This window comes from Boleophthalmus pectinirostris, unplaced genomic scaffold (genome assembly GCF_026225935.1).
Source record: "Boleophthalmus pectinirostris isolate CB_2022bp ecotype Guang Dong unplaced genomic scaffold, ASM2622593v1 HiC_scaffold_8, whole genome shotgun sequence".
In the NCBI taxonomy this organism is placed as follows: Eukaryota; Metazoa; Chordata; class Actinopteri; order Gobiiformes; family Gobiidae; genus Boleophthalmus; species Boleophthalmus pectinirostris.
The window spans coordinates 10,883,266-10,907,316 of record NW_026571515.1 but is presented as its reverse complement, the minus strand read 5'-3'; the positions used below and the strand labels follow the sequence as shown (position 1 = coordinate 10,907,316).

Here is a 24,051-nt window from a genome sequence, read left to right as displayed (position 1 = left end):
TTTAAAGAAAGATTAACATGTCAACATTTAAGGGGAGAAGGACAGATTTTATATTTCGGCTCCAGTTCAGTCACTAACCTTCTAAACCCAACGTCATCCACCGTGGAAAATGGATGCAAATCACTCACTGTATATTCTGCGATGACTAATACAGTGAAAAGACCATTCACCAATATCGATACACCCCTACTAAAACTAGATACTCATTTGAACAAATAGTGATACTAAAAAGTCACATTAACAGGATAAAAATGAACCTTTCCAGAATAGTTTTAGAATGATCTTGAGCTGTATCAGAACAAGTATAAGAGCACATAGACTAGTATACGAACATGGACCACTGAGGGGTTACACAGAGATAAGACCACATGGTAATGTAAAAGAAAGTACTATGATTTTATGTTGAAATTTCTTTGGATTTGGTCATGAAAAGCTTGAATTTCCAGGTTACATTTTTTGGACTGACTTGAAAACTCAGTGTTTCAATTTCACTGGCACATCAGTTGTTCTTGAAATCTTAAAAAGGAACCATGTGTGAGATTTTCATTTTCAGTTCTATAAACATGACCCATCTGTGTCCCCACACATGAGGTAGACATGTTTAAACTAAATGTAGCTTTTAGAAGTAACAACTCAAATTCTGATTTATTCTTAATTACAAAAACACTGAACATGACGGCCAAGCTGTTTATGTTATAACTTAGTGTTCTGGTTCTCAAGACGATTATCTAAACAGAACGCAGAATGAGCCCCACATGAGTCTCTCATTTGGGTTGCCAGTTTCAATGCTGAAATCCAGTTGGTTTTAACCTAAAATGCCTCTCTCTGATCTGAATGGACCATGCAGCGAAAAACACCCGCAGCCACAGTCATCACTACCCACAGACGAAGAATGGAACGGAGGAACGAACCGAAAAAGCGAGTGCAATCTGCCACACAACTGAACAACTGAGTCACTGCGAACACGCCGACAATCCAGCGGTCCCAGACTGCACCCTCCCTACACGCCACAATCGAACAAAGCCCAGAGTCACCATGAACGCGACAAACAAAGTCCCACTGACCCATCACACTGTTGTGTTTCGTTTAAAGTCCGGTGCGGTTTATTTGTGAAAAAAGTTTGAAAATAGACCATTTAATGACAGTGCGCCTTATAATCCAGAGCGCCTAACAGCCCGGAAAATACGGTACTCAGAATGGGGAAAACTTGGATGTGTCCTCTATCTGAAGGTAAATTGATTTCTGTAAGAGTGTAGGTTACGTCTTGTCAGTACATTGATTTGTATTAATTTGATTGTGTTTTTAATTATATAAACGTAATAATAAATTAGACACATTACATTGTTAGGCAAGAAAAAGTGTAGGATTTAAACTCCTTATTTTCCTTTATCTATAGCTCCAAAAACTTTCACTTGAAAAAACAACAGATAAATACAAGTGAACTAGTACAGGCCATTAAGACTGAGCAGGGTCGCCTCTCCACAGATCTGACTTGTAACTTGATCTGGTTTGGTCTCCATGAAGATAGAAAGCTTTAATGCCATACTGTGAAACATTCCAAACAATAACAGCAATAACATCTCCACAGAGAAAAGCATTTGATGGGTCCTAAACCAGAAAAGTTACACCATGCACCTTTAAGGATTTTTAATACTTTCAGAGACCAGAGCAGAGTTTTGCCATACACAATAATGCTACCAGCAACTAGCATGCTAACAGCGCACCAAGCTTACTTCCTGGTTTATGTCCAATAAAAGCTGTGGTTTAACAATATATCTGTATAAGGACAAAACTAATTTTACTTTACTACATGAAAAAACATCTGATACAGCCACTTTAGATGCACTGACAAAATAAAAAAAAGACATCTGTAATGGTGTAGACTTTAATTACAAGAAAATAAATATACAAAAAAAAAAAATCAGAACAAGGCATAAAATGTATAAATAATGTATGTATATATTTAAACTACTGGGTTTTAGAGTCTGATTTGTCAGATTTTCGTCTTTGACAGAATCTTGCCAGTATTTGCTTAAAAGCCTCATATCCTTAAGTGCTCTCGTGTTTGTCTGATCTCATTGTGCGAAGCGCCGCTCTCTGAGCCAGTGATGTAATACTAAGAACAAGACATAGTACAAAAGAGACAGAAGAAGCCACTCTGGATAATGGGGGAAGAAATATAAAGGGCTTTTGAGGATAAACTGCTGAAGTGGAATCTCAAGCACAGAGTTCTATTCACTGTTTGGGCTGTGAGGACTTATCTGATACTAAGACTTAAAGGGCCCATGTTACGCTATTTTCTGATCTATGTTATAATGCTGCTTCTTCATCATAAACAGACCTGGAGTTGTGTTTTGTTTCATTCACACATATTTAAACTAGAGATGGGCATGATTAGTCGACTAATCGATAATTGATCATTAAGAATTTTGTTAATCACGTTCATTTTTAATCGACAAACTGAATGTAGGTTGCTGTGCACAACGTAAGGAGACGAAGCTGCGTCTAACAGTGCAAACACTGGAGTTGCGCCTCACAGTCCCACGTTTGGGCTCTGGCTCCTTGGAGACACTGTACCACTCAGTCAGTGTGTTTACATGCACATCCGGGTATGATCGGGTTTTTTGAGTATCCCGGTTTTGTCATGGTGCATGTATGCGCCGTATCCTGGTTACTGCAACATAAAGTTGAGTGTGCATGCGTCCAAAAGACAAACACTTCTCAGCCTTTTCATCACAACAGAAGCCAAAATAAATAAAGTGACAAACATAAAAAAAAGTAAGTGAAATAACTGTTAAATAAAGAGCTGCGTTAAACCTGCACACGTCTGATCTCTGAAAACATGAACCATCTTCAACACGACACACACACAGAACAGACTCACCATCAACAACATCCAGACAGAAACTGAACCGCATCAGTGCACAAGGAGAGAGCTGTTTTTAATCATGCTTATAGTTTATGCAAATGAGCCATGTGGTTTTAAGTTTCGTTTCTGTAAAAGGTAAACAAACGTGTCAAAGCTGCATTAAACACATTATAATCTCAAACGTGCTGATGTGGCTCTAGAGTGTTTATGGTTTATATGTTGTAAAGTTGAGTTGATTTACGCAGATTAGTAATAGCAATATAATGATGATAATTTTAATATAAAAACATTAATGATTAATCAAAAATCTATCATTAATTCTCCCAACAATCAATTAAGAAAATTTAATCAAATGCCCATCCCTAGTTTTAACACACAAATCCTGCCTATTTAGGTTCAGGGGTTCTTTTCTCAAACTGAAAACGCTCTGTTCCACCTTAATGTTGTTATGTGGTAATACAGAAAGTACTGTGTCCACTGTGTTTTTAAACACAACAGAAACAAAAACAATATCTTGTCAGTCTCTGCTGAACTAAAGGTAAAAGAAGTTGTTAACTTGAAAATTATCGCTTTATGACATTGCGAGGTCAAACAGAGCATTTTGAGATTTGTAGATTAACTCAAACATCTCTGGGTATTTTTGATGAGGAAACAGCATTATAACATGGCTTAAAGCTCACAAGAGTCTATTTTGCGTAACATATGACCTTTTCTTTAACCGTCACATACAAGTAATCCATCATACGATATAACCAAAGCAAACATTGCAAGTGTAAACATAACCTGCTTCTTAGGGAGAACCTGAACTTTACTGAACCTACTTAAGTGAAACAGTAGCAGGGTGTAGTATTGTGTGTTTAGTGAAAGTGAGAGGACAAAAGGGTCAGATGTAAACAAAGGAGAGAGGAGGAGAGCGCCTCCATTCACAGGATCCATATGCTCCTCTCCCATTGTTGGAACATACAGGGCTTTGGAACTGGTCATGCTATACTTTCTACAAGATTCCTGATTAAATAAAAGACAAATTAAATGTACACTATGTGATTTTTCTCTTGGAGGGTCTGCCACCTTCTTGTCATAATACGGCATAAAACTTGCAAGGGCCAAGTTACAGCTCAGATCTGTGGAGAAGTTAAGAATGTAAGTTTTTATGCATTTCTAAGCAACAAAAAACAAATGAAATACTAGACAAATTAGTTTAAATCCATACTGTGGAAGTATGGGAGTGCAAAACTATCGAAATATCAATTTATTATGTTGTTTAATGTGATGATACCGTATCAATATATCGCCAAGAGTATTTTTGGTGTATTTTACTACATCATTTTGTTGCAGCGGTACAGTTTTGTTGTTTTAGAGGAAGGAAACTCGTTTATGCAACACATTTGTCATTTTCACAATTTTGATGATTAAAATGGGTGTGTTTGATATTAATTTTGCACAAGAAGAGGTTTAACAAAGACTTTTAGTATCAAAGTCATGATTTAGCCTTTATTTTTTAATAAACTGTATTGAATCGATTTGAAATATATCGTGTCGAATCGAAAGCTCACTGTATCGAGATATGTATCATAATGGAAACTTCTTAATGATATTCATGATACCGAGCTCTACTGCGGAGTATTCCTGGTAAAGCTACAACATCTCCATGGAGACAAGCAGGTGGCTGACCCTCCACCAGAAAAGTTACACAGTGCACATGTAAAGGTGAGCTGTGTAACTTTTCTAGTCTCCATGGAAATGTTATAGCTTTGTCTAGAATGTTCCACAGTATAGATTAAACCTGTCTATCATGCAGGTGACAAGCAGGTTACAGCACTACACTACTTTACAGTTCAGATCTGCGGAGAGTCACCCCTATTCACATGTATTTTGGAGCCACAGAAACACCCGTTATCAATTAATGCTAGATGAATATATTTAAAGTCATACCATGGAACATTCCTGCCAAAGCTACTGTGTAACATCTCCGGAGACAAGCAGGTGACTGACCCTCCAACAGAAACGTTACACAGTGCACCTTTAAATTATAAACATTAGAGAATAAAATTTCAGCATTTCAAATACTAATAAAGATTGAAATGAATGAAAAAAATGAATGACCAAATCCAAAATCAGAATTGTCATTTGGCCGTCCTCCAGTGCTGACTCAATGCCGACCACACACCACTGGGAGATTTACTGAGGGAGCAATTGAAGCAAATGGACTGGGTCAATGAATAACACTATAAATAATGTCAGTGTCCAAATATTCAATAACAGCACCACAATTTATAGTGTTTTTGTGACCTTAATGAAGCCAAAGTAAATGGGAGGTAAGCAATTTTCTAATGAATTCCGGAACAAACTTTAATTGACATGGACTTCTAAAACATACCAATAAGAAATAAAAGTTAAGTTACATTACAAGGGCGCTCTACAATGCTGGTGGTTTCTGTATTTGATGTCAAGTCTGAGCTGGGACTGAGCTTCTGAGTACACAGTGCACCAGTGGGAGTCAAATTTAACCTTTGGTATTACCACGTTGGAGCCTGTTCAAAGGCAGAGGTGGATGATACACAATTGATAATATCTCAGCATTTGATTTGGATATAAAAAGTAGGGCGGTGCCAAAACTCGAAGGATTGATAGACTGCGATCTATACTTTGGTCGATGATATGGCATGTGTACTTTAATCGACAGGTAAAAGCACATCATGGCAGTAAGAGCGCGTGGTGCTGACGAGGATTTATGGTCTTGAGCCTGAGCCACAGCGTGTCTTTATGTCTCTTCACATGTTCACAAGTTTTAACTTAAATCTGCACAATTTGACTAAAGTGTCTTCTCCCTCTGCTTCTGGGTGAGTGTGGAGCTGTCTTCCCTGCTCCTCTGCTGCTCCCCCTCCCTCTCTGATCCAGCTGCAGCTCCTCATCTTTTCTTCTTTCTCTCCTCTGGTGCTTCTCATCTTTGTAATCCAAGTTATGAAACGTAAACAACTGTTTTCTCACTGTTTATGAGTGAAAAGTAAGACCTCATTTATCACACGGACATCGCACATCTTTCTCTTGATAGCGGTAGTATGGATGCATTTAGGATTAATATATTGTACAAACTCATTCCAAACTTTAAAAGTGAATTTCTCTAGAATTATTGGTCATATTGACACAAAATAAAAAGTGTGTGATCCTAACACCCTGATCTTTACGCCTGAAGTCTACATGTCTCTGTTTTTAACAAGATGGAAGAAGATCGAAATGAACATCGAGATTCATCAATATGGGCAAAAGAAATCATGATTCTTTTTTTTTTTCCATATTGCCCAGCCCTAATAACAAGTACAGTGGGGGGTTACATTCTAAAAATAACCCACGATAGATGAAATCCGTGAACTAGTCAACTTTATATCGTACAATTATTATATCTGTTCTGACAGGCTTAGAGGTGACCGCAGGAGAAAGGACAGATGAAGAGTTCCCCACCTCGCGAAGGTAAGAGCGGCAATTGCCCGATCGTGCTTTGCAACACCCTGCTCGGGGTTCTCTCTCTCTTAAGTCCAAGATTAGTCCTGGTTTGGACCTGGTTTAGTCCTGACCCACCGTGTGTAATTACTACGCACCCATAATACACAACATGCAATCATACGCTGTTAAAAAAAAGAATGCAAAATTGCACCAAAAAAATAAATAAATCAGCGAGACCGCGAAAAGTGAACTACGATATAGCGAGGGACAACTGTACTGACAATTATACATGTATATATATTATTTTTTTATCACCATCACTTATATTATCACTATTGCTGTCTATCCTGTCCTAGTTTTGGTGTTACATTATTGTGAAGCAACTGAAAAGCGAAATATAAAACCAATGTATTATTATTACTATAATCACTTGCAATATTAGTGTTTATTCCCATCTCTAATGCAATCAGCTACCCACTTCTTCTCACCCAAACAAGATCCTTTTTAAATATCAGTGTTGTGCTCCAAACCAAAACTATTTAAAACTAAAACACAGACGTTCTCGCTCACCAGTAAAAGGCCACTTTGTTGCCCAGGTTCTTCTCGTGGACGTTTCGATCCAGGAGGTTGTAGCAGATGTTGGTGGTGGCTCCTTCCATGAACTTGATGAAGATCTCTCCCTTCGTCACATCAAAGTTGTAGCTCAGAAATTCTCCGTTGTGTTTGGTCTTCCAGAAAAAGTCTTTGGCAATGTCACCCCAGAACTCTGTACAAGAGGATATAGAAATTAGGCCTGTCATAATCTTGAAGCGTGATATTTTGTTAGAGATACTGCGATAAATAATAAAATTAAAACTTCTTCATGCCACTGATACAATATCAATAATGCAAGATAATCCCAGTAAACCATTTCTAAATATGCAGTGTCATTGAAAAGGCCCGAGCTGCCACAAATAAATAGCAGAATGAAGCAATAATTAGTGATAGAAGTTAGTTATTCAACCATCAACAGCTCAAATGTTTGTTGTATTGTATTACAACGAAACACCCCAATTCTCCCCAATTTTATAGAAAATAAATGATAAATACTGAGCCCAAAAATATATTGTTGTAGCTTTAAGATATTGAACGATAAGTCGATATAGTGATTATTGTGACAGGGCTTATTAACAGATAGATCACAAATCCTTCCTATAATAGTAAATAATTTGTCTTATACACATTGTACCTGATACATTAAGCCAGTTTTATACAGTTTTATATCCCATAACTTTTACAGAATATGGTTGTCAGTAGGGATGTAACGATATCCAAATCTCTCGGTATGATATCATCACGATATGCATCTCACGGTACGATATTTATTGTGATATTTTGGAGGGGCTGATATAATTGTACATGGGACACTTTATTGCTTTTAAAACACCTTGACAAGATTGTGGTGTGAATTATCTCCATCATAATCCCAAGAATTTAAGTTAAAAAAAAATTCTTCATGTTGTCTACACTCAATGAATGAATCATGGGATATGTAGTTCCCTATGTTTATAAGTTGTTACCACTATAAAATTTAAGCAAAGAATATTGTAATTCGATACACTGTGACAGTCCATGATATTATTGTGAGACTATTAACAATATGATATCACAATATTTCGGTCATTGTTACAGCCCTAGTTGTCAAACTCAAAAGTATTGAAAAATCAGATGAGAATTAATGCTAAAACTAGTATCAAAACTAGATACTCATCTGTGCAAGTATTGATACTAACAAAAGTCACATTCACAGGACAGAAATGTACTTTTCCTGAATAACTTTACAATGATCTTGAGCTGTATCAGAACAAATATAAGCACACCTAGACTAGTATAGACTCTGTAAGTTGTTTGTACCATACAGCTATTAAACGCTTCACAATAATTTGATAAATTTATATAAATTGATGTTATGTATTATATTATGTAGTGTATTATGTATTGTACACTGCCTGAAAAACAAATTTCCTTCAGGATAATAAAGTATCCATCTTTCTACACCCATGGACCACTATGGAACATAACTGTACTGAGGGATTACACAGACTGTAAGGCCACATAGTAATATAAAAGAACTATTACTATGTCATTTTGAAAAAGTATTTTTTATCATCATTGTGGCATTAGAATCAGTATTGAGTATCATATGAGTATCGATTCTATTCCTATTAGTATAAAAATTTAGTTCAAAATTCGTATTGTAAAAACACTTCTCATGACCACACCAATACAGGAGTATACAAGTACTAGTAAACAAAAAGTGAAAAAGCAGATTAAACAGTCCAGTAACACTTGAAACTTCAGCTAACGCACTCCATGCATTCTTCTTTCTGCTGTTATGCTGTGCAAATCCTTATAATAATTGGTCTATATAAGCTGCACCTCTGAGACATTTTGTACACTTCAGGATTTCTCAACATCTCCAGAGCATTTGTCATCTGTTGTTTACTTTACGTCTCTAATTCTCTTTCCCAAATGACTCATGATAACTGTATGAATACTGGAAGCAATAAACATTAAATCACAGTTCAGAGTCCAGCAGCTCTGACCAACGCATTCAGGAAGAACTGGCCTGGCCAGGTTCTACTGTATTTTGTACTCCAATTGTTGTTATATTTGGAACACTTTGTACCTTGTTGCAATGTTGAATATTTAAAAGACAATTCTCAGTATTTCTAAGACTCTGACAGTGAAAGGTGCTGTTTTAATTACAGGAATACAACAATGTGTAATTTATTAAAACCATCTAAGCTGAAATCCCATGCAATATATTAAAATGCATAAAAGAATGAACAACCGGTGATGTCAAAACTATATGATACAAATTTCAAACTCAATTTCAATACTAATAGGAACAGACAGTATACTCAGTACCAATTCCAATACCACATTGATAATAAAAAACACATCTTTAATTAGACAATAGAATGTGATTTTCAACAGTAAATCATGGTACTTTCAGGAAAAACTATTCAGGAAAGATTTCTGTCCTATAAATATGAACTTTTTAGTATCGGTACTTGCTCAAATGAATATCTGTGGTAGTTTTGTCTTATTATTAATTATAATTATTAAGTATGTGATTTTCAATACTTTTGACAACCCTAAATTGTTTAGGTCACAATATATTAATTCAGGAACTACTGTATAAAAACATTTTAGACGCAAAATTAAGTAACTTCACAACAATACACCTAAATGTAGCCAGAGACAAATGTATTTATGTCACATTCAATTAATTTTATCATTTGGATAATTTACTGTCATAAAGCTGTGTAATGTCATAAATACAGTATAATGTATAATTAATTATATAATGGCAATATAAAAATGTGTCATTGTTTATTTGCACAGCAATTAATCAAAATTAAAACTGATGTTGTGACATCAATGGTGCATTACCTGTACACAAATTACAACATGTTAATACTGGAATAAATTGTCAGTTTGTTTTTTATTTTATTTAAGTAATGTGTATTACTCATAGACCACAAGGGACTTTCAAAGGTTGTCTAATCGATTGCAATTCCAGTAATAGAGACACGTATCTGCCATAAACTGTGGCATCTATCACGTAAACTAAACAGTCTGATTTTTTATGAGTCATTTTAACCACGTACAATGACAACGCTGAATATGAAATAAATTAAATACTAGAATCTCATAATCCGACTTGTCTTTACACATTCAAAGCCGCAAATGACTGAATGAATGAGTACTACTAAGCGGTGGGTGCAACATTATAATCCTCTTTCCTCAATAATATCCAGTAAACTTACCGTCGGGGTTTTCTACGGACTTCACATAAAGTTCTTTGTATTTGTCAAAACTGGGGACATGCGAAGTCTTGCAAAACTCTGCAGAGGCGAGATAAACGTCTTCTTTTGGTGCCGTTTCGGGAATCATTTTGACAATTTATTCCAAACGATCAATCCGATGTGTCCTTTTTAAAGATGCAAAATGCAGTCTCAGCAAAGCTCTCCTTTATAATGCACGGAAACCCCCACTAATAACTCACACACAATGAATAAATGCAGCCAAAGAGCTTCTTGTGCTGCACGCTAGTTAGCACCACAGCACTAAGGACCGTGCACTTCCTTGTTTTTGCAAAAACAGACGTAAAACTACGCGTGCAAATCCAAGGTCGTGGGCTCGTTGTTGCAGATCTTGCTTTGTAAAGTTTGAAAGTGCGTCAAGTCTTGTGCGATCTGTTGAAATATTGACGCGAATTGAGCACGTCCTGCACAAAATACGAGCTAACAGGCTAAGCTAACGACTTGACCGATTAAAAAAAACAAACGGCGTTGGCTTCCGCAACGAGATCGAGGTGTTCCGATGGTGTTTTTAGGCTCTGGTAAGCGCTGATGGTGAATTTAACTGGCTTATTTGGTTGAATAAAGTCCCGTTCATGCCTCACGGAAGGGTGGAGGTGCGCTGACAGGAGAAATGCCCCAGTCCACGATCCTTTTTCTTTTGACACGGACCTACAGCGTGCGAGCATGGATGTGTGGCGCATAGACCGAACTGTGTTTGGCCCCCAGCGTCAGCCAATCGGAGCGCGGCATGGCCTTTCACAGCGAGCCAATCAGAACGCGAGATCATCCTTCACAGTGAGCTAATCAGAGCGCGTTTTTTTATTTTTAGATATTTTTTACTTCTTTTATTATCTTATTTTTAAGCTATATATATATATATTATATATATATATATATATATATATATATATATATATATATATATATATATATATATATATATATTATACTTGTCATATTTTTTGTATTCTATGTTGTATTCTACTATATATTTATTTTATTTGTTTTGATGTTATCAAAGTAGCCAATCAGAACGCAGCATGGCTTCTCACAGCGAGCCAATCAGAGCTCGTTTTTTTTTTTTTTTTTTTTAGATTTTTAAAAAACTTTTCTTATTTTCTTATTTTAAAGTAATTTATTATATATATATATATATATATATATATATATATATATATATATATATATATATATATATATATATATATTTATTATAGCTATGTACTTTCTGTTTTACTTTGCATTTTTCTATATATTTATTTTATTTGTTTTGATGTTATCAGACCAGCCAATCAGAACTCAGCATGATTTCACGGGCTTGCACCATGCACAAGTTTTATTCACTGTCTGCACATTTTTCTCTCATGTATAAAAATATTCAGCTAAGCAGTGCGTGGACATGAAGTGTAAAGAACATGAATATGCTACGTGTAATTTACAAAATGTGAGTATTAGACTAGTTGATAGAGAAAACGCATACCAACTGTTTAAAATACAAATCTTGTCCTTGCTGCTAGCATTAGCTTTTATACACGTGTCTTTTTTCTTTTCTTTTTTTTTCTTTCTATTTGCTACTTCTCCAGCTTACAACATGTATCTATATATATCTATAACAATGCTGGGTAGAGTTGCCAAAAATTTTACTTAAGTAAGAGTAACGTTACTTCTAAATAATATTACTCAAGTGGAATTACAAAGTAGAGGTCAAAGAAATTACTCAGATAAGTATTTGGGGAAATTACAATTCAGGTGAAAGTAGGTTAAAGAGTAACTGTCTGGCTTTTATGTCTCATGTGTAATTTGGAGTGAATATAGTTGGAAGAATCTGGTATTTATTGATAAATTCTAAAATGAGACATAGTAACTCATAATTGAAGGAGTGGTGGATGAAACACAAATGTTCAAATCATTTCATACTGTAAATTTTTCTCACTTATAGACTTACTCACTTATGGGAAGTGTAATCAAAACTTTTACTCAAGTAAGAGTTTCTTAAAAATATTACTCAAGTAGGACTAAAGTATGCTGAGAAAAGTACAATTTATTTTTAAAAATTACTGAAATAAATGTAATTGAGTACATGTGAGTAGTACACCTCGGTCTATTAGAATAAAATCTATACTTAAATTATGAATATGAATAGTTGAATATGTGACTGTTTTATATTTTCAGGTGTATGTTGATGTTGATGAAACATTACAAAGGTACAATGGAAAACTTTGGAGGAAAACCTGTTGGAAGTAGGATTTCATTTCCATATTCAGTACAGTATATTCCCTGCTGTTTGTCTCCCCCTACAGGACAAAGTGGGTCAAATCAAAGTAATTATTTCCAACCAAGACTAAAACATCCACAAATACACTAGAATTATCCTCTGTATAAGGAATTAATTAATTAGTTGTTATTTGGAGATGTGGGAAATGTCATTAAATATAGCCTACATTATAATTATAGTCACTAAATACTTCCTAAATACATAGATAAATGATAAATAAACATGAAATAGACAGGAGTCACAGTTTGGTCATTGTGTTTATTTTGAGCTACAACAAATATGGCTATGAAAACCGACCCACTTCTTAGTTGCTAGTCATGACCTGTAAAAGAAACAGCTTTTAAGATCTGGCATTCATAATTTGTATTCGTTTAATCACAACAGACATCATATAAACACATCATTTTGAATGTCTTTACACAGCTGCTTATAGGATATATCTACTGGGGCAAGACAAATTCTGCTCAAACTGTAGAAAAATCAGGTACAGGCCCTTGGATTAGGCCTGTCATGATAATTATTATATCGACTTATTGTTCAATATATAAAAGGTGGAAAAATAATTTTTGTGGGTCAGTATTTATAATGAGCATTTTTTCTTAGTATTAATTAGGAACTTTTTGGTATTTTTATTGTTCTACGATTAGATTTGAGCTGTCAGTAGTTGAATAAATAACTTCTTTGACTAACTACCAAAGTGTTTCATTCTGCCATTCATTTATTTTGGTGTTTTTTAACCTTACCACACATCTAGAATCGTTTTTGGGGCTAAGTTTAGGTTTATTGCGTCAGTGGCTTAAATTTGTTTCAGTATTATTGTTTATCGTCTATATTTTCGTCAGTAATATATCGTACTTCAAAATGTGTTATTGTGACAGGCCTAGTCTAGATATTTTTACCATGATACTAGATTAGAAGCATCTGGGTTTGTTTTGTTACAGCAGTATAGAATGCAATACATAGGTCATGATTTTTTGCTTACTGAATGCAACAGAGTTTAAGGGAACTGTATGTAGCCTGTGCTGTTTTTAAGCTACAATTATGACTAAACCAGTGTTGCCAGCACCTAAACCTGCAGAATGAGCACACATACAAGTTTTTCTCATTCTCATTATATGGGTAGGCCTCATGTGAAAGCTCATAACCTCCAGAATTCCCTCACTGAGCTACAGAGGCTGCACTAGCACTGATTTATGACTGGCTGCAGGTGCTGGGGTTTAGGTAGTGACTATTCAGATCAGAGAGAGGCATTTTAGGTTTAAACCAATTGGATTTCAGCATTGAAACTGGCAACCCAAATGAGAGAGTCATGTCAGGCTTATTCTGCTTTCTGACTGGAGAATAATTCAACCAAAACACCAAATTATAACATAAAATAACCATCATGTCCAATGTTATTGTAATTAAAGATAAATCAGGTTTACAATTGTTATCAGTAAAATCTAGATTTGATTTGAACATGTTTTTTTTTACCTCATATCTGGGGCTACAGTTAGGTCAGTTTTATGAAATTTAAAAGTTAAATCTTACATATTTAAATATTGCTGTTTTTAGATATACTGAATGTCTTTTGAAAAACAGTAACTAAATAAACATAAATTTGAGAGAAAAAGTACAGTTAAAGTGACTCACCTTGTTGATCCAGTCAATGTAGGTGCTGACTCGGGTGAACACAGAGGGCTTCTTGGGGTAGTTGCAGCCCAGACTGGAGCCGAAGCTGACGATACCCTGGACATCCCAGGCACCATCAGAGCCCTTGCAGTTCAGAGGGCCACCGGAGTCTCCCTGTAGGGGGCAGTACAACCAGAGGTGAGTTACTACATCACTACAGCTGGAGACTGTTCAGTTTTTTTCAATATTTGTACATAAACTATACCCAGTTTGCAATACCTGACTTTGACTGTTAAATCAATTCATTATATAAAGAATGTTCATAAGAAATAAAGAACGTATCATTAAAACATGTAACATTTAAATATTCAGGGTTTGTTTTATTTTATGTTGGAAGTCTCAAGTACTTTTGCACTTGCACACACCACACACCACATCAAAATCAAACTTGGAGCTAAATTGAGCTGAATTGAATTGAATTCTAGGCTAGACCTGGACTAGACCCTCACTAATCCAGGACTAGAACAAACCAAGTCTACATCAGGACTAAACTTGGCCCAAACTAGGACAAGTATGAACCATCCTAAGTGTTGTTCTATGTAAAAGAGTAGATGTGTTGTGACCATAGACTGTAGAAAGAGGTGGATTAAGGGAGTGTAACGTCACCCATAGTGTTTGGCTCCAGTCAAATAAAGTTCACGATGCTAGTGGTTATGAATTTGGAACCAAGCTCCACATTAGGAAAAGGAATAGCCAATCAAAATAGTGAAATTAAAACACCGGGATCATGTAGAGCAGGTTAATAGAACAGGTTAAGACCAAAATGATGAGGTTCACTGAAGAAGTGACAGAGAGAGGGGTGACAATATTCCAATGCAAGCCAATTGGAGCTAGAGTCGATGGAGCCGAAATCACTTCCAAGCTCACTTTCCAATTGGAACGCAGCAACTGGCACGTTAGCAATGTCCACTTCTATATCCAGTCTATGGTGTGAACCCATCCTAAATGTTGTTCTTCTAAAACAGTCGCTGTGTTGTGACTCACGTTACAGCTGGACACCTCTCCGTCTCCTCCAGCACAGATCATGTTGGTGGTGACCAGAGTGCCCCACCAGTCGGACCTGGAGCAGGTGGCGTGGTCCACCACAGGGAGGAGGGCCTGCTGCAGGGTGTCAGCGATGGGACCTCCAGCTGAGACAAGGCAAGAGTTCAATGGGATCAGTGCACATTTTAACAATAGGGATGTTATATAGAACATGCTGAGACTAGGCTCATTTGGGATGAATGAGTGAAAGTTTCTAGAGGATAAAATTTGCAAATGAAGATGTTTTGACCTGGTTTATGCATCAGGTCTGTGTAATGACTGCACATATCCACACTGAAGTAGAAATTAAAATTAGATGTCAAAAATAAACTTTCCTACTTAGATACAAAGTGTATATGTGAGCAGGGTCACTTTTCAACAGACCTGACCCACAATACATATCTCGATACATAGTCCACGATACGATATATTTCAAATCGATTCAATATGGTTCAATAAAAAAATAAAGACTAAATCATGGCTGTGATACTAAAAGTCTTTGTTAAACCACTTCTTGTGCAAAGTTCTTATGAAACACGAACATTTTAATCATCAAAACAGTGAAAATGTCAAATGTATCGCGTAAACAAGTTTCCTTTCTCTGAACAAGCAACAAAAAACAAGCACTGTAACAAAATAATTGAGTAAAATATACCAAAAAATACTCTTACAGCAACCCACGATTCCATATTTTTGCATGCCCATAGTGGCTACCTACTTTGATAGATCCATTTAATGCCATGAACAGCCACCAAGAGTTCGCAAACTCACTAGAATCCATCTGGTGTTGTGATTGCCCAGTTAACCAGTGGTTCAGACCAATCCCAGAGCAGCAGTATGGTTTTGACTATTTCAAGTGATTTGTGGATGGGAGAAATGTCTAAGTGTAAGTATAAGTTATATAATCTCTCTCGTGACAAGCAGAGGACCCTCTATCAGGAAAGTTACACAGTGCACCTTTAATATACCCTGTGTAAGGAGTTGAAATTGATGAAGATGATATGAACTCACTCCAGAGGCGACCCCAGCCGGTGACGTAGCAGGGGTAGTTGTTGGGCATCACGTCTCCTCTAGGGGGCAGACAGGCGGGCATGATGGAGTCAGAGTAGTTCACAGGAGTGGCCAGCTTGATCAGGGCGATGTCGTTGCTTGGTACAAAATACAGGATTTGTTTATTACAAATTTATTCCCAACTGTCAGTCAAGTCAGAAGTTCAAATTGAATTTTGGAAGTGATTAATTACAGTCTGAAAATGTGTTATTCATCTGATGGATTGTAATTTTATAAGACAGAAACAAACATAGCAACAAAGAAAAGATATTTAAAGGCGCTTTCTAGTGAAGAGTCCATCACATGCTTGTTTTTTTTAATTTAATTTAATTTTTTTTTGGAACTGTTGTTGCTCTGCTTGGAATGTTCCACAGTATGACATTATACTCTTCCACCTTACATTTATTCAATTACAGGTGGTTTTATGGCTTTAAATACATAGAAAAACAGGCATTCTGACTGTGCATCTCCACAGATCTGACCTGTAACTTGGCCTGGTTTGGTCTCCATGAAGATAGAAACATTTAATATCATACTGTGAAACATTCCAAACAAACTGTAGAAAAGCAAAAAAGGAAGAAAGAAAGAGAAAAGGAATTTGAATTATGAATTAGAATATTATTTTTGTTTAATTTAGCCAAATTTGTGTCGGTGTGTGTGGTCGGGGGGGAAATGGGGGCTTTTTTGTTGTTGTTTTGTATTTGTTGTGGGTGTTGCTTTATGTTTTTGTTTTTTGTTTTGTGCTGATTATTGTAATTGTTAAAGGTTGATTGTTGTATTTTTTTTTATGTTATATTCTGTTGAAAAGCATTTGACAGACCTTCTACCAGAAAAATTACTCGATACACCTTTAAAATTAGCAGTCCATCATTATCTATAATAACAAATGTAAAATGTAATATCATGTTTCTCTCTGTGTGGTGAAGCTTAAACAGTCTTAGCTTTAGGTTTGCTTCAGTACATTATAAACGTGCATGTTACCGGATCCTGGCAGAGTCCCAGTTCTCGTGCACGATGATCTTCCCGGGGCTGATGGCGATGGAGCCGGCCTCATTTTGCTCCAGGTTGTATTTGCCCAGATACACTCTGTAGGTGCGGCTTCTGCTCCAAACAACACATCATCAACAAGGGAAATGGCCTCTGCTCTCATATAGTATTATGTAGTGTAGTATCATCATATAGTACTATTTATATTAGTGTTCCATAGACCAGACCTGGGCATTGTACAGCTCTCTGGTCACATATGGCCCTTTGGTTGATTTAAGCTCATTTGGAATTACAAAATAGATATATATTTATAATTTTACCTCATGTTTGGACTAAAGCTGCATTGCTTTTTTTGTAGATGTGTTTTTTTAATGACATTTTTTGTAAGGCCACCTCACTTTTTCATTGCTTAATCATAACATAAACTCTTACCAGCTCGTCAAAACAATGATATTTACTGCTTTTTTATAAAGATTATGTAGAATTGAGTTGAGCATTTTGGTCCAGCCCTCCATAATATTTTCAGTTTCTTACGTGGCCTCATGGAAAAAAAGAATTGCCCACCCCTGCCATAGACTCTAACTGGATTTAATGAGAATGACGTCACCCATAATGTTCAGCTCCAGTCAAATAAAACTCATAAGACTACCGGGCTACTCAAAAAAACATTTTACCCCTGCTGATGTTGTAGACCTATGTTATGTTCACTAAAAATGTGTTGTATCCAAATCTCTTGGTACGATATTATGACGATATTTATTGCGATATTGATTTGAGGTTAATATAATTCTAGATAGGACCATTTTTTGCTTTTAAAATACCTTGGTGTGAATTATTTCCATCATAATGCCAAGAATTCAACTAAAAAACATGTCTCTTCATGTTGTCTGCACTGAAATGAATCATGGGATATGTAGTTTCCGTTGTTCGTAAGCTGTTGCTACTATAAACCATGCATTTAAAGCAAAGGAACTTGTAATTCGATATATTGTGACTGCCCGCGATATAATTGTGAGACTTTTGATGATACAGTATCACAATATTTCAGTTATTGTTACATCCCTAGTTGTAAGTGTTTTGCTGAGTGACACAATAACATTAAATACTGGAGGATTGAACCAGCACCCATTGTGTTTGGGGCAAATACCTGATTCACTGTGCCACTCTCACCTTATTAGAGCACATGTCCATACACTTTATCACTGTAATATTAAAGTCATACAAACCCAATGCAGTGAGCAGCAGTCAGGACCCAGTCTCTGGAGATCAGGGTTCCTCCACAGGTGTGGTAGAAGCTGCCGCCGCTCTGGTACTGCAGAGACACCTGGTGGAGACAAACAGAATGGTTTATCAAAAAAAAAAAAACTTATATTATACTAAATTTACTTTTTGGAGCTTTTTTAGAGCATGCTATAACATTGTTCCCTCATCAAAAACATGCCTGAAGTGGTTTTAGATGTCATCCATGCATGTTTCAGTAATTTAGGGATCTCTCCCGGGCCCTACACAAACCCTACTTGCGGTTAGCTGTGAGATTTTGTCCAATTTTCAGTCCACAAGCCTACGTCTCTCATGCTCCTACGCAATATTTCTCCATAAATATACAAAAGCAGGATACAAAACAATACCCTACAGCTTTACAAACCTGGCGTGATGTGCAGTAGGTTCATTAGAGGTCAATTGTAATGTAATGTGCTGTAAAAGGGGAGTGACTTTTGACTCTGAGTGTCAAAAACAACAGAGTATGGTAACTTATAATATTAGTAGATTGTTTTAGGCAAAAAAAGCATTTTCAAACCAGTGAACTAAATATGAAGGGAAGTCAATTTAAAGATGCAAAAAAAGCACTCACTGGTTAAAATAAAATGCCTTTATTAATTCACAGCATGTTTTAATGGACAAATTTTCCTCCAAGTTGTCCTTTGTAAATTGTCCTGTGTAAATGAATAAAGGCATTTTATTTTAACCAGTGAGTGCTTTGGGTTTTTTGTATCTTAAAATTGACTTCCCTTCCTCAAAAAGCACCACTGAGTTCTATTTACAGTGTATTATCCTCTGGAGGTCCAAGAAGCGCTCCTTTTAAAACCTTTTTTATGTTGTATTAGCAGTTAATTCTCCACAGAAGTGAAATACTCACTCTTTAATTTGTACCACAGTATAAGGATGAAGCTTATTTGACTGTTAGTTTTATTAAGTATTTAAATATTGATACTCATAATTTACAGTTTTTGCTGATAATGGCTGTTGATAATAGATATTTGTCATGGATTTACAGTCAATGCAGTCTTATCCAGGTCCTTACTGACAGATGCCTTTTGTTTTTTTTTAGGTGAAGTTAGAGCACTCTGGAAAATTAAAAAAATTCAGTGTTAAGAAGTGGCTTAAAGAGAATCCGGGCTGTACCATTAGTGATGAACTGGCTGTAGGAACAATGTATATTTGTAAATATCTGTGAATTTGTATTTGTAGTGTTGATGAGTGGCTCCCTCTGCTGGTGAGGGGTTGTTGTTTGGTTTTTAGCTGTATTTTAAATGTTACCTGGGCCATTTTATACCTGCGCACTGATACCTGCTATCACTTTTCCTCTGCTCATGGTCTACAGATCAAAAAAATTAACTTGTAGCTAAATCTGATCTGTGCAATACATTTATTTTGCAATGTCCCTTTCAAATAAATAAATACATAAATACTAGGGGTGTGCAAAAATATCAATATATCATACCGTTTAATGTGATGATACAGTATCTCTATCGTGGGCTGCTGTATCAATATATCGCCAAGAGTATTTTTTTGGTATATTGTACTAAATTATTTAGTTACAGCGCTACAGTTTTGTTGTTTGTTCAGAGGAACGAAACTCGTTTATGCGACACATTTGACACATTCACTGTTTTGATGATTAAAATGTTTGTGTTTCATATTAACTTTGCACAAGAAGTGGTTTAACAAAGACTCCTAGTATTACAGCCATGATTTAGCCGTTATTTTTTAATGAACCATATCGTATTGATTTGAAATATATCGTATCGAATCAAAAGTGCACTGTATCGAGTTATGTATCGTATCATGGCATATGTATCGAGGTATGTACCGTATCGTGGCCTGTGTGTCGAGGTATGTATCGTATTGGCAACTTCTTAATGATACCCAGCCCTAATAAATACATAAATACATACATACATAAATAAAATTAGACTACTAAGTATCTGAACTACTGCATAGAGAATATAAAGAGAGTACCTGCCAGGGCCAGCTTTTGGGGCGGGCATCCACTCCCCCGACCACTCTGCTCACAATCGGAGGGTAGGTGGGCAGGCCACAGCCGTACGCTACCGAAACCACACAAACAAACGGAAATATGAGCTCAAATCTCCAATAGTCAAGCACGATAACAGATTTGATATATTAATACATAAAAAAAAATAAACAAAAATTGTAAAAAAAAAAAAAAAAAATGTCATGAGAGAGTAATTATAAGAGTATTTTAAAGTAACTCGGGATGTGATTTAAAATTTGAAGTTAAATTGTACCTTTAAAAATACAGTTCCAGCTCTTATATATTGAATCATAACCATAACATTTAGTCAGTACAACATGACTGCATCTTACCCCCAGCGACAAACAAAGCCAAGATCACAAACTTCATGGTGACTCTTCAGTGGACGTGAAGGAGCTGCGAACACTTTTATAGAGATGTGTTGGATGTGTTGCACTGGAAAATGTGTAGAATAGAAGAGATAAGAGTCAGATTATTGTGTGTGAAGAGCGCACCTGGACACTGGGCTAAAGGGAGTGAACCTGCCTCAGGAGAGTGACACACATTTTACACTATTTTCTGATCTGTTATAATGTTGTTTTCTCATCAAAAACAGACCTGGTGTTGTGTTTTGTGTCATTCACACGTGTTTAAAGGTGCATTGTGTATCTTTTCTGGTGCATGGTCCATCAAATGCTTTTCTCCATGGAGATGTTATTGCTTTGTCTGGTATTAAACCTTTCTATCTTCATGGAGACCAAATCAGACAAAGTTACAGGTCAAATTTGTGGAGAGGCGACCACACTCACAGAAAAAATGCCTGTTTTTCTAGGCATATTTGAGCTATAAAACCACCTGTGTTTGAATAAATGTAAGGTAGATCTGTTTAATGTCATACTGTGGAACATTCCAGGCAGAGTAATGACATATCCACAGAAACAAACAGGTGACGGACCCCCAACCAGAAAGTTGCAAAGTGCACCTTTTACACATAAACTCTGCATTTTTTGGCTGAGTTCTTCTCTCAAACAGAAAACACTCTGTTCCACCTTGTGATGTCATGTGGTGATACAGGAAGTGCTCCATTGTGTTTTTAAACTCCATACACCTTCACTAAAATCATTTGGATGATTTCAGACATGGAATTGCCAATCTCTAATGAACTAAAGATAAAAAGAGCTGATAACTTGAAAACTACATAAGGTGGAACAGAACATTTTGAGCTTTGGAGATGTAGACAAACTAGTAACATGTCTGAATAAAACAAAACACAAATCCAGGTATGTTTTGGATGGCTTAAAGCTCCGGTTTATGTAATGTAGGAGCTTTTATCGGTTGATGGAGTTTCATTCACATGTGTGAATGAAACAAAACACAACTCCAAGTATGTTTTGTGATGAGGAAACATTATAAGATCCATCCATTTTCTTCCGCTTATCCAGGGCCAGGTCGTGGGGGCAGCAGTCTAAGCAGGGCTCCCAGACTTCCTTCACCCCGAACACTTCCTCCAGCTCCTTCAGGGGGACCCGAAAGCGTTCCCAGACCAGCCCATTGACATAGTCCCTCCAGCATGTCCTGGGTCTTCCTGGGCCTCCTTTCAGTGGGACATGCCCTGAACACCTCTCAAGGGAGGCAACATTAAAACATAGTTTTAAAAAAAAAAGCATAATATGTGCCCTTTAAATTTTAAATATAATTGTTAACTATGTTTCAGGGAAATTGGAAATCTAACCAATCCTATGCTCTATTAGTTATTATATTAAATGTAATATTTTTTGTATTACTACACATATTGCACCACCTTGGTTAATCACTTATCTCACTGATATAGTCTGATTTAGTTTCCACTAAAGGTGGTGTTTTTTGGTTATTGATGAATCATTAATACAGTTGGCATCAGGTCTGTGTCCTGGTGTTGACCTGCTGTTACAGTTCACACCTTAGGAGCAGTGGCTTCACGGCTCTCGGGTTACATAAGGTTACCAAGGCTATAAAAGAAGAGAGAAGAGTGAGGGAGTGAGGGAGTGATGCAGTGACGCGTGGGGCTTGCTGCGTTACTGGTGAGTTTAAAAGCAACAAAAACAAAAAAATGTTATATTGTTGTTTTTTTTTGCCTTGTTTGATAATTTTCTGTATACATTTGCAGAATAGGGTGGCAGTTTGTCCAGTCGTCGCCAGTGGAAAAGTGATTGGAAGGTAAAACTATTATATTTAGGCATATTTAGAAACACAATGTTCAAAATGCTAAGATTCAACCTGTTTTTATATTTCAATCATCTTAAAGGGTCCTATATTGCTCAAAACTGACTCTTGAGAGCTTTAAGTCATGAAGTTGCCTCCTCAAAAATATACCTGGAGTTGTGTCTTGTTTTATTCACACATTTGAGTTGAGATTGTCACTAAAAAGTCCCTAATATCTGTTGTCTGCTGGTGCACCGAGGAGTGAAGCAGCTTTAATGAGGCTAAAACAATAGCTGTAACTTCAGTTTTGGAGGGCTGAAGTGATCTACGACTCTGCATCTTTTTTCTTTTTTTTATTGTGATATTGGAGACAGTGCAAACAGTAAAAGACATTAGACATTTTGACTTGAAGTGCATATGACTATCAAAATCTTTCTTTAAAACTGCGTACTACACGGTTCCTCTTTGTGTGCTGCTGACGTATTCATGTGTATTGCAAATAAAATGGTATTAATTTGTTATTCTGACTGTTGTTATTTCTGCTAATGTTCATGTTGGACCATACTGATGTGAATTTAAGCATCTTGTATAAAATATTGAGAGATTAATGAAAAAAGACAGAATTTCCAGATGTATTTAAACTCTTTATTTGCCAACAGATGAAAACCAATCCATTGCTTAGTTACTCGTCATCACCTGAACGAGAGACATGAGGAGAGGCCAAGAACACAAGTGAGTAAAAGTAAAACTTTAAAGTTAGCAAAAAGTGTGAAAATTATGAATCTAAACCAAAAAATTACTGTTGACAAAATAAGTCTTTGTAAACTTTGCCCCAGAGAGTCTTCAGGTAGTTTTTTGTTTTGTTTTTGATAATAGATCTGCCCTTTGTTTATGATATACAGGGTTCCCACAGTCATGGAAATCCTGGAAGTCATGGAAATTGAAGATGTAATTTTCCAGCCCTGGAAAAGTAATGAAATTTTGTAAATTCAATGAAAGTTTTGTAAAGTTATGAAATTTTAGTATCTCTTTCACACAACTACAACGTTCTCTTAAGTTATCATTAGGCTTTCATGATTATTTCCGAACGTATGTGCCCTTTGTTTAAAAGAGACGACAATAAATGCACTGACAGTATTTTGAATTTTAATAAAACTATAATATCATAAGATGAGTGGAAAGTATGATTAATTCTACAAATGTAGGGTGCCATAAAGTCTTGGAAAATTTACTTTAGGTCATGAAAAGGTCGTGGAAAAGTTTAGAAATTTTGTCAGTGAAAAAGAGTGGGAACCATGAGTATAGTTTTTAAAGGAATTTACTTTTTTTATTCAATTTGTGTAAAATCCCTGTCTCAAAAATAAATGTATTAAATTATTAAATAAAAATTTATAAATTCAATGATCATCAAATCATTTATTAAAATATCTTTCTTCTCATATCCAGG

The 24,051-nt window shown here is 36.0% G+C and overlaps 2 protein-coding genes and 1 long non-coding RNA gene across 4 annotated transcripts in view; 1 reads left to right on the top strand and 2 right to left on the bottom strand.

Annotated features, from left to right (window-relative positions):
* acss2 (acyl-CoA synthetase short chain family member 2) overlaps positions 1-10,869 on the bottom strand; it is a 51,633-nt gene extending 40,764 nt beyond the window's left edge. For both annotated transcript variants that reach the window (XM_020933460.2, XM_020933461.2), the window contains exons 1-2: positions 10,126-10,869; positions 6,881-7,076 (exon numbers count right to left, since the gene is read on the bottom strand). In XM_020933460.2, coding sequence (XP_020789119.2) covers positions 6,881-7,076; positions 10,126-10,252 — 323 coding nt within the window. In that variant the 5' untranslated portion in view covers positions 10,253-10,869. The remainder of the gene's footprint in view (positions 1-6,880; positions 7,077-10,125) is intronic.
* Positions 10,870-12,680: 1,811 nt separating this feature from the next.
* LOC110168049 (chymotrypsin-like elastase family member 2A) lies at positions 12,681-20,813 on the bottom strand. The gene is made up of 8 exons (XM_020933453.2): positions 20,777-20,813; positions 20,408-20,496; positions 18,394-18,491; positions 17,162-17,281; positions 16,142-16,278; positions 15,092-15,237; positions 14,069-14,221; positions 12,681-12,758 (listed from the first exon to the last, which is right to left on the bottom strand). The coding sequence occupies exons 1-8, from the start codon at positions 20,811-20,813 to the stop codon at positions 12,741-12,743; spliced, it is 798 nt and encodes a 265-aa protein (XP_020789112.1). The 3' UTR covers positions 12,681-12,740.
* A 1,331-nt stretch (positions 20,814-22,144) lies between these two features.
* LOC129412367 (uncharacterized) lies at positions 22,145-23,430 on the top strand. The gene is made up of 3 exons (XR_008633675.1): positions 22,145-22,483; positions 22,570-22,619; positions 23,264-23,430. It is a non-coding gene; the product is annotated as an uncharacterized LOC129412367 (long non-coding RNA).
* The last annotated feature ends 621 nt before the right edge of the window (positions 23,431-24,051 follow it).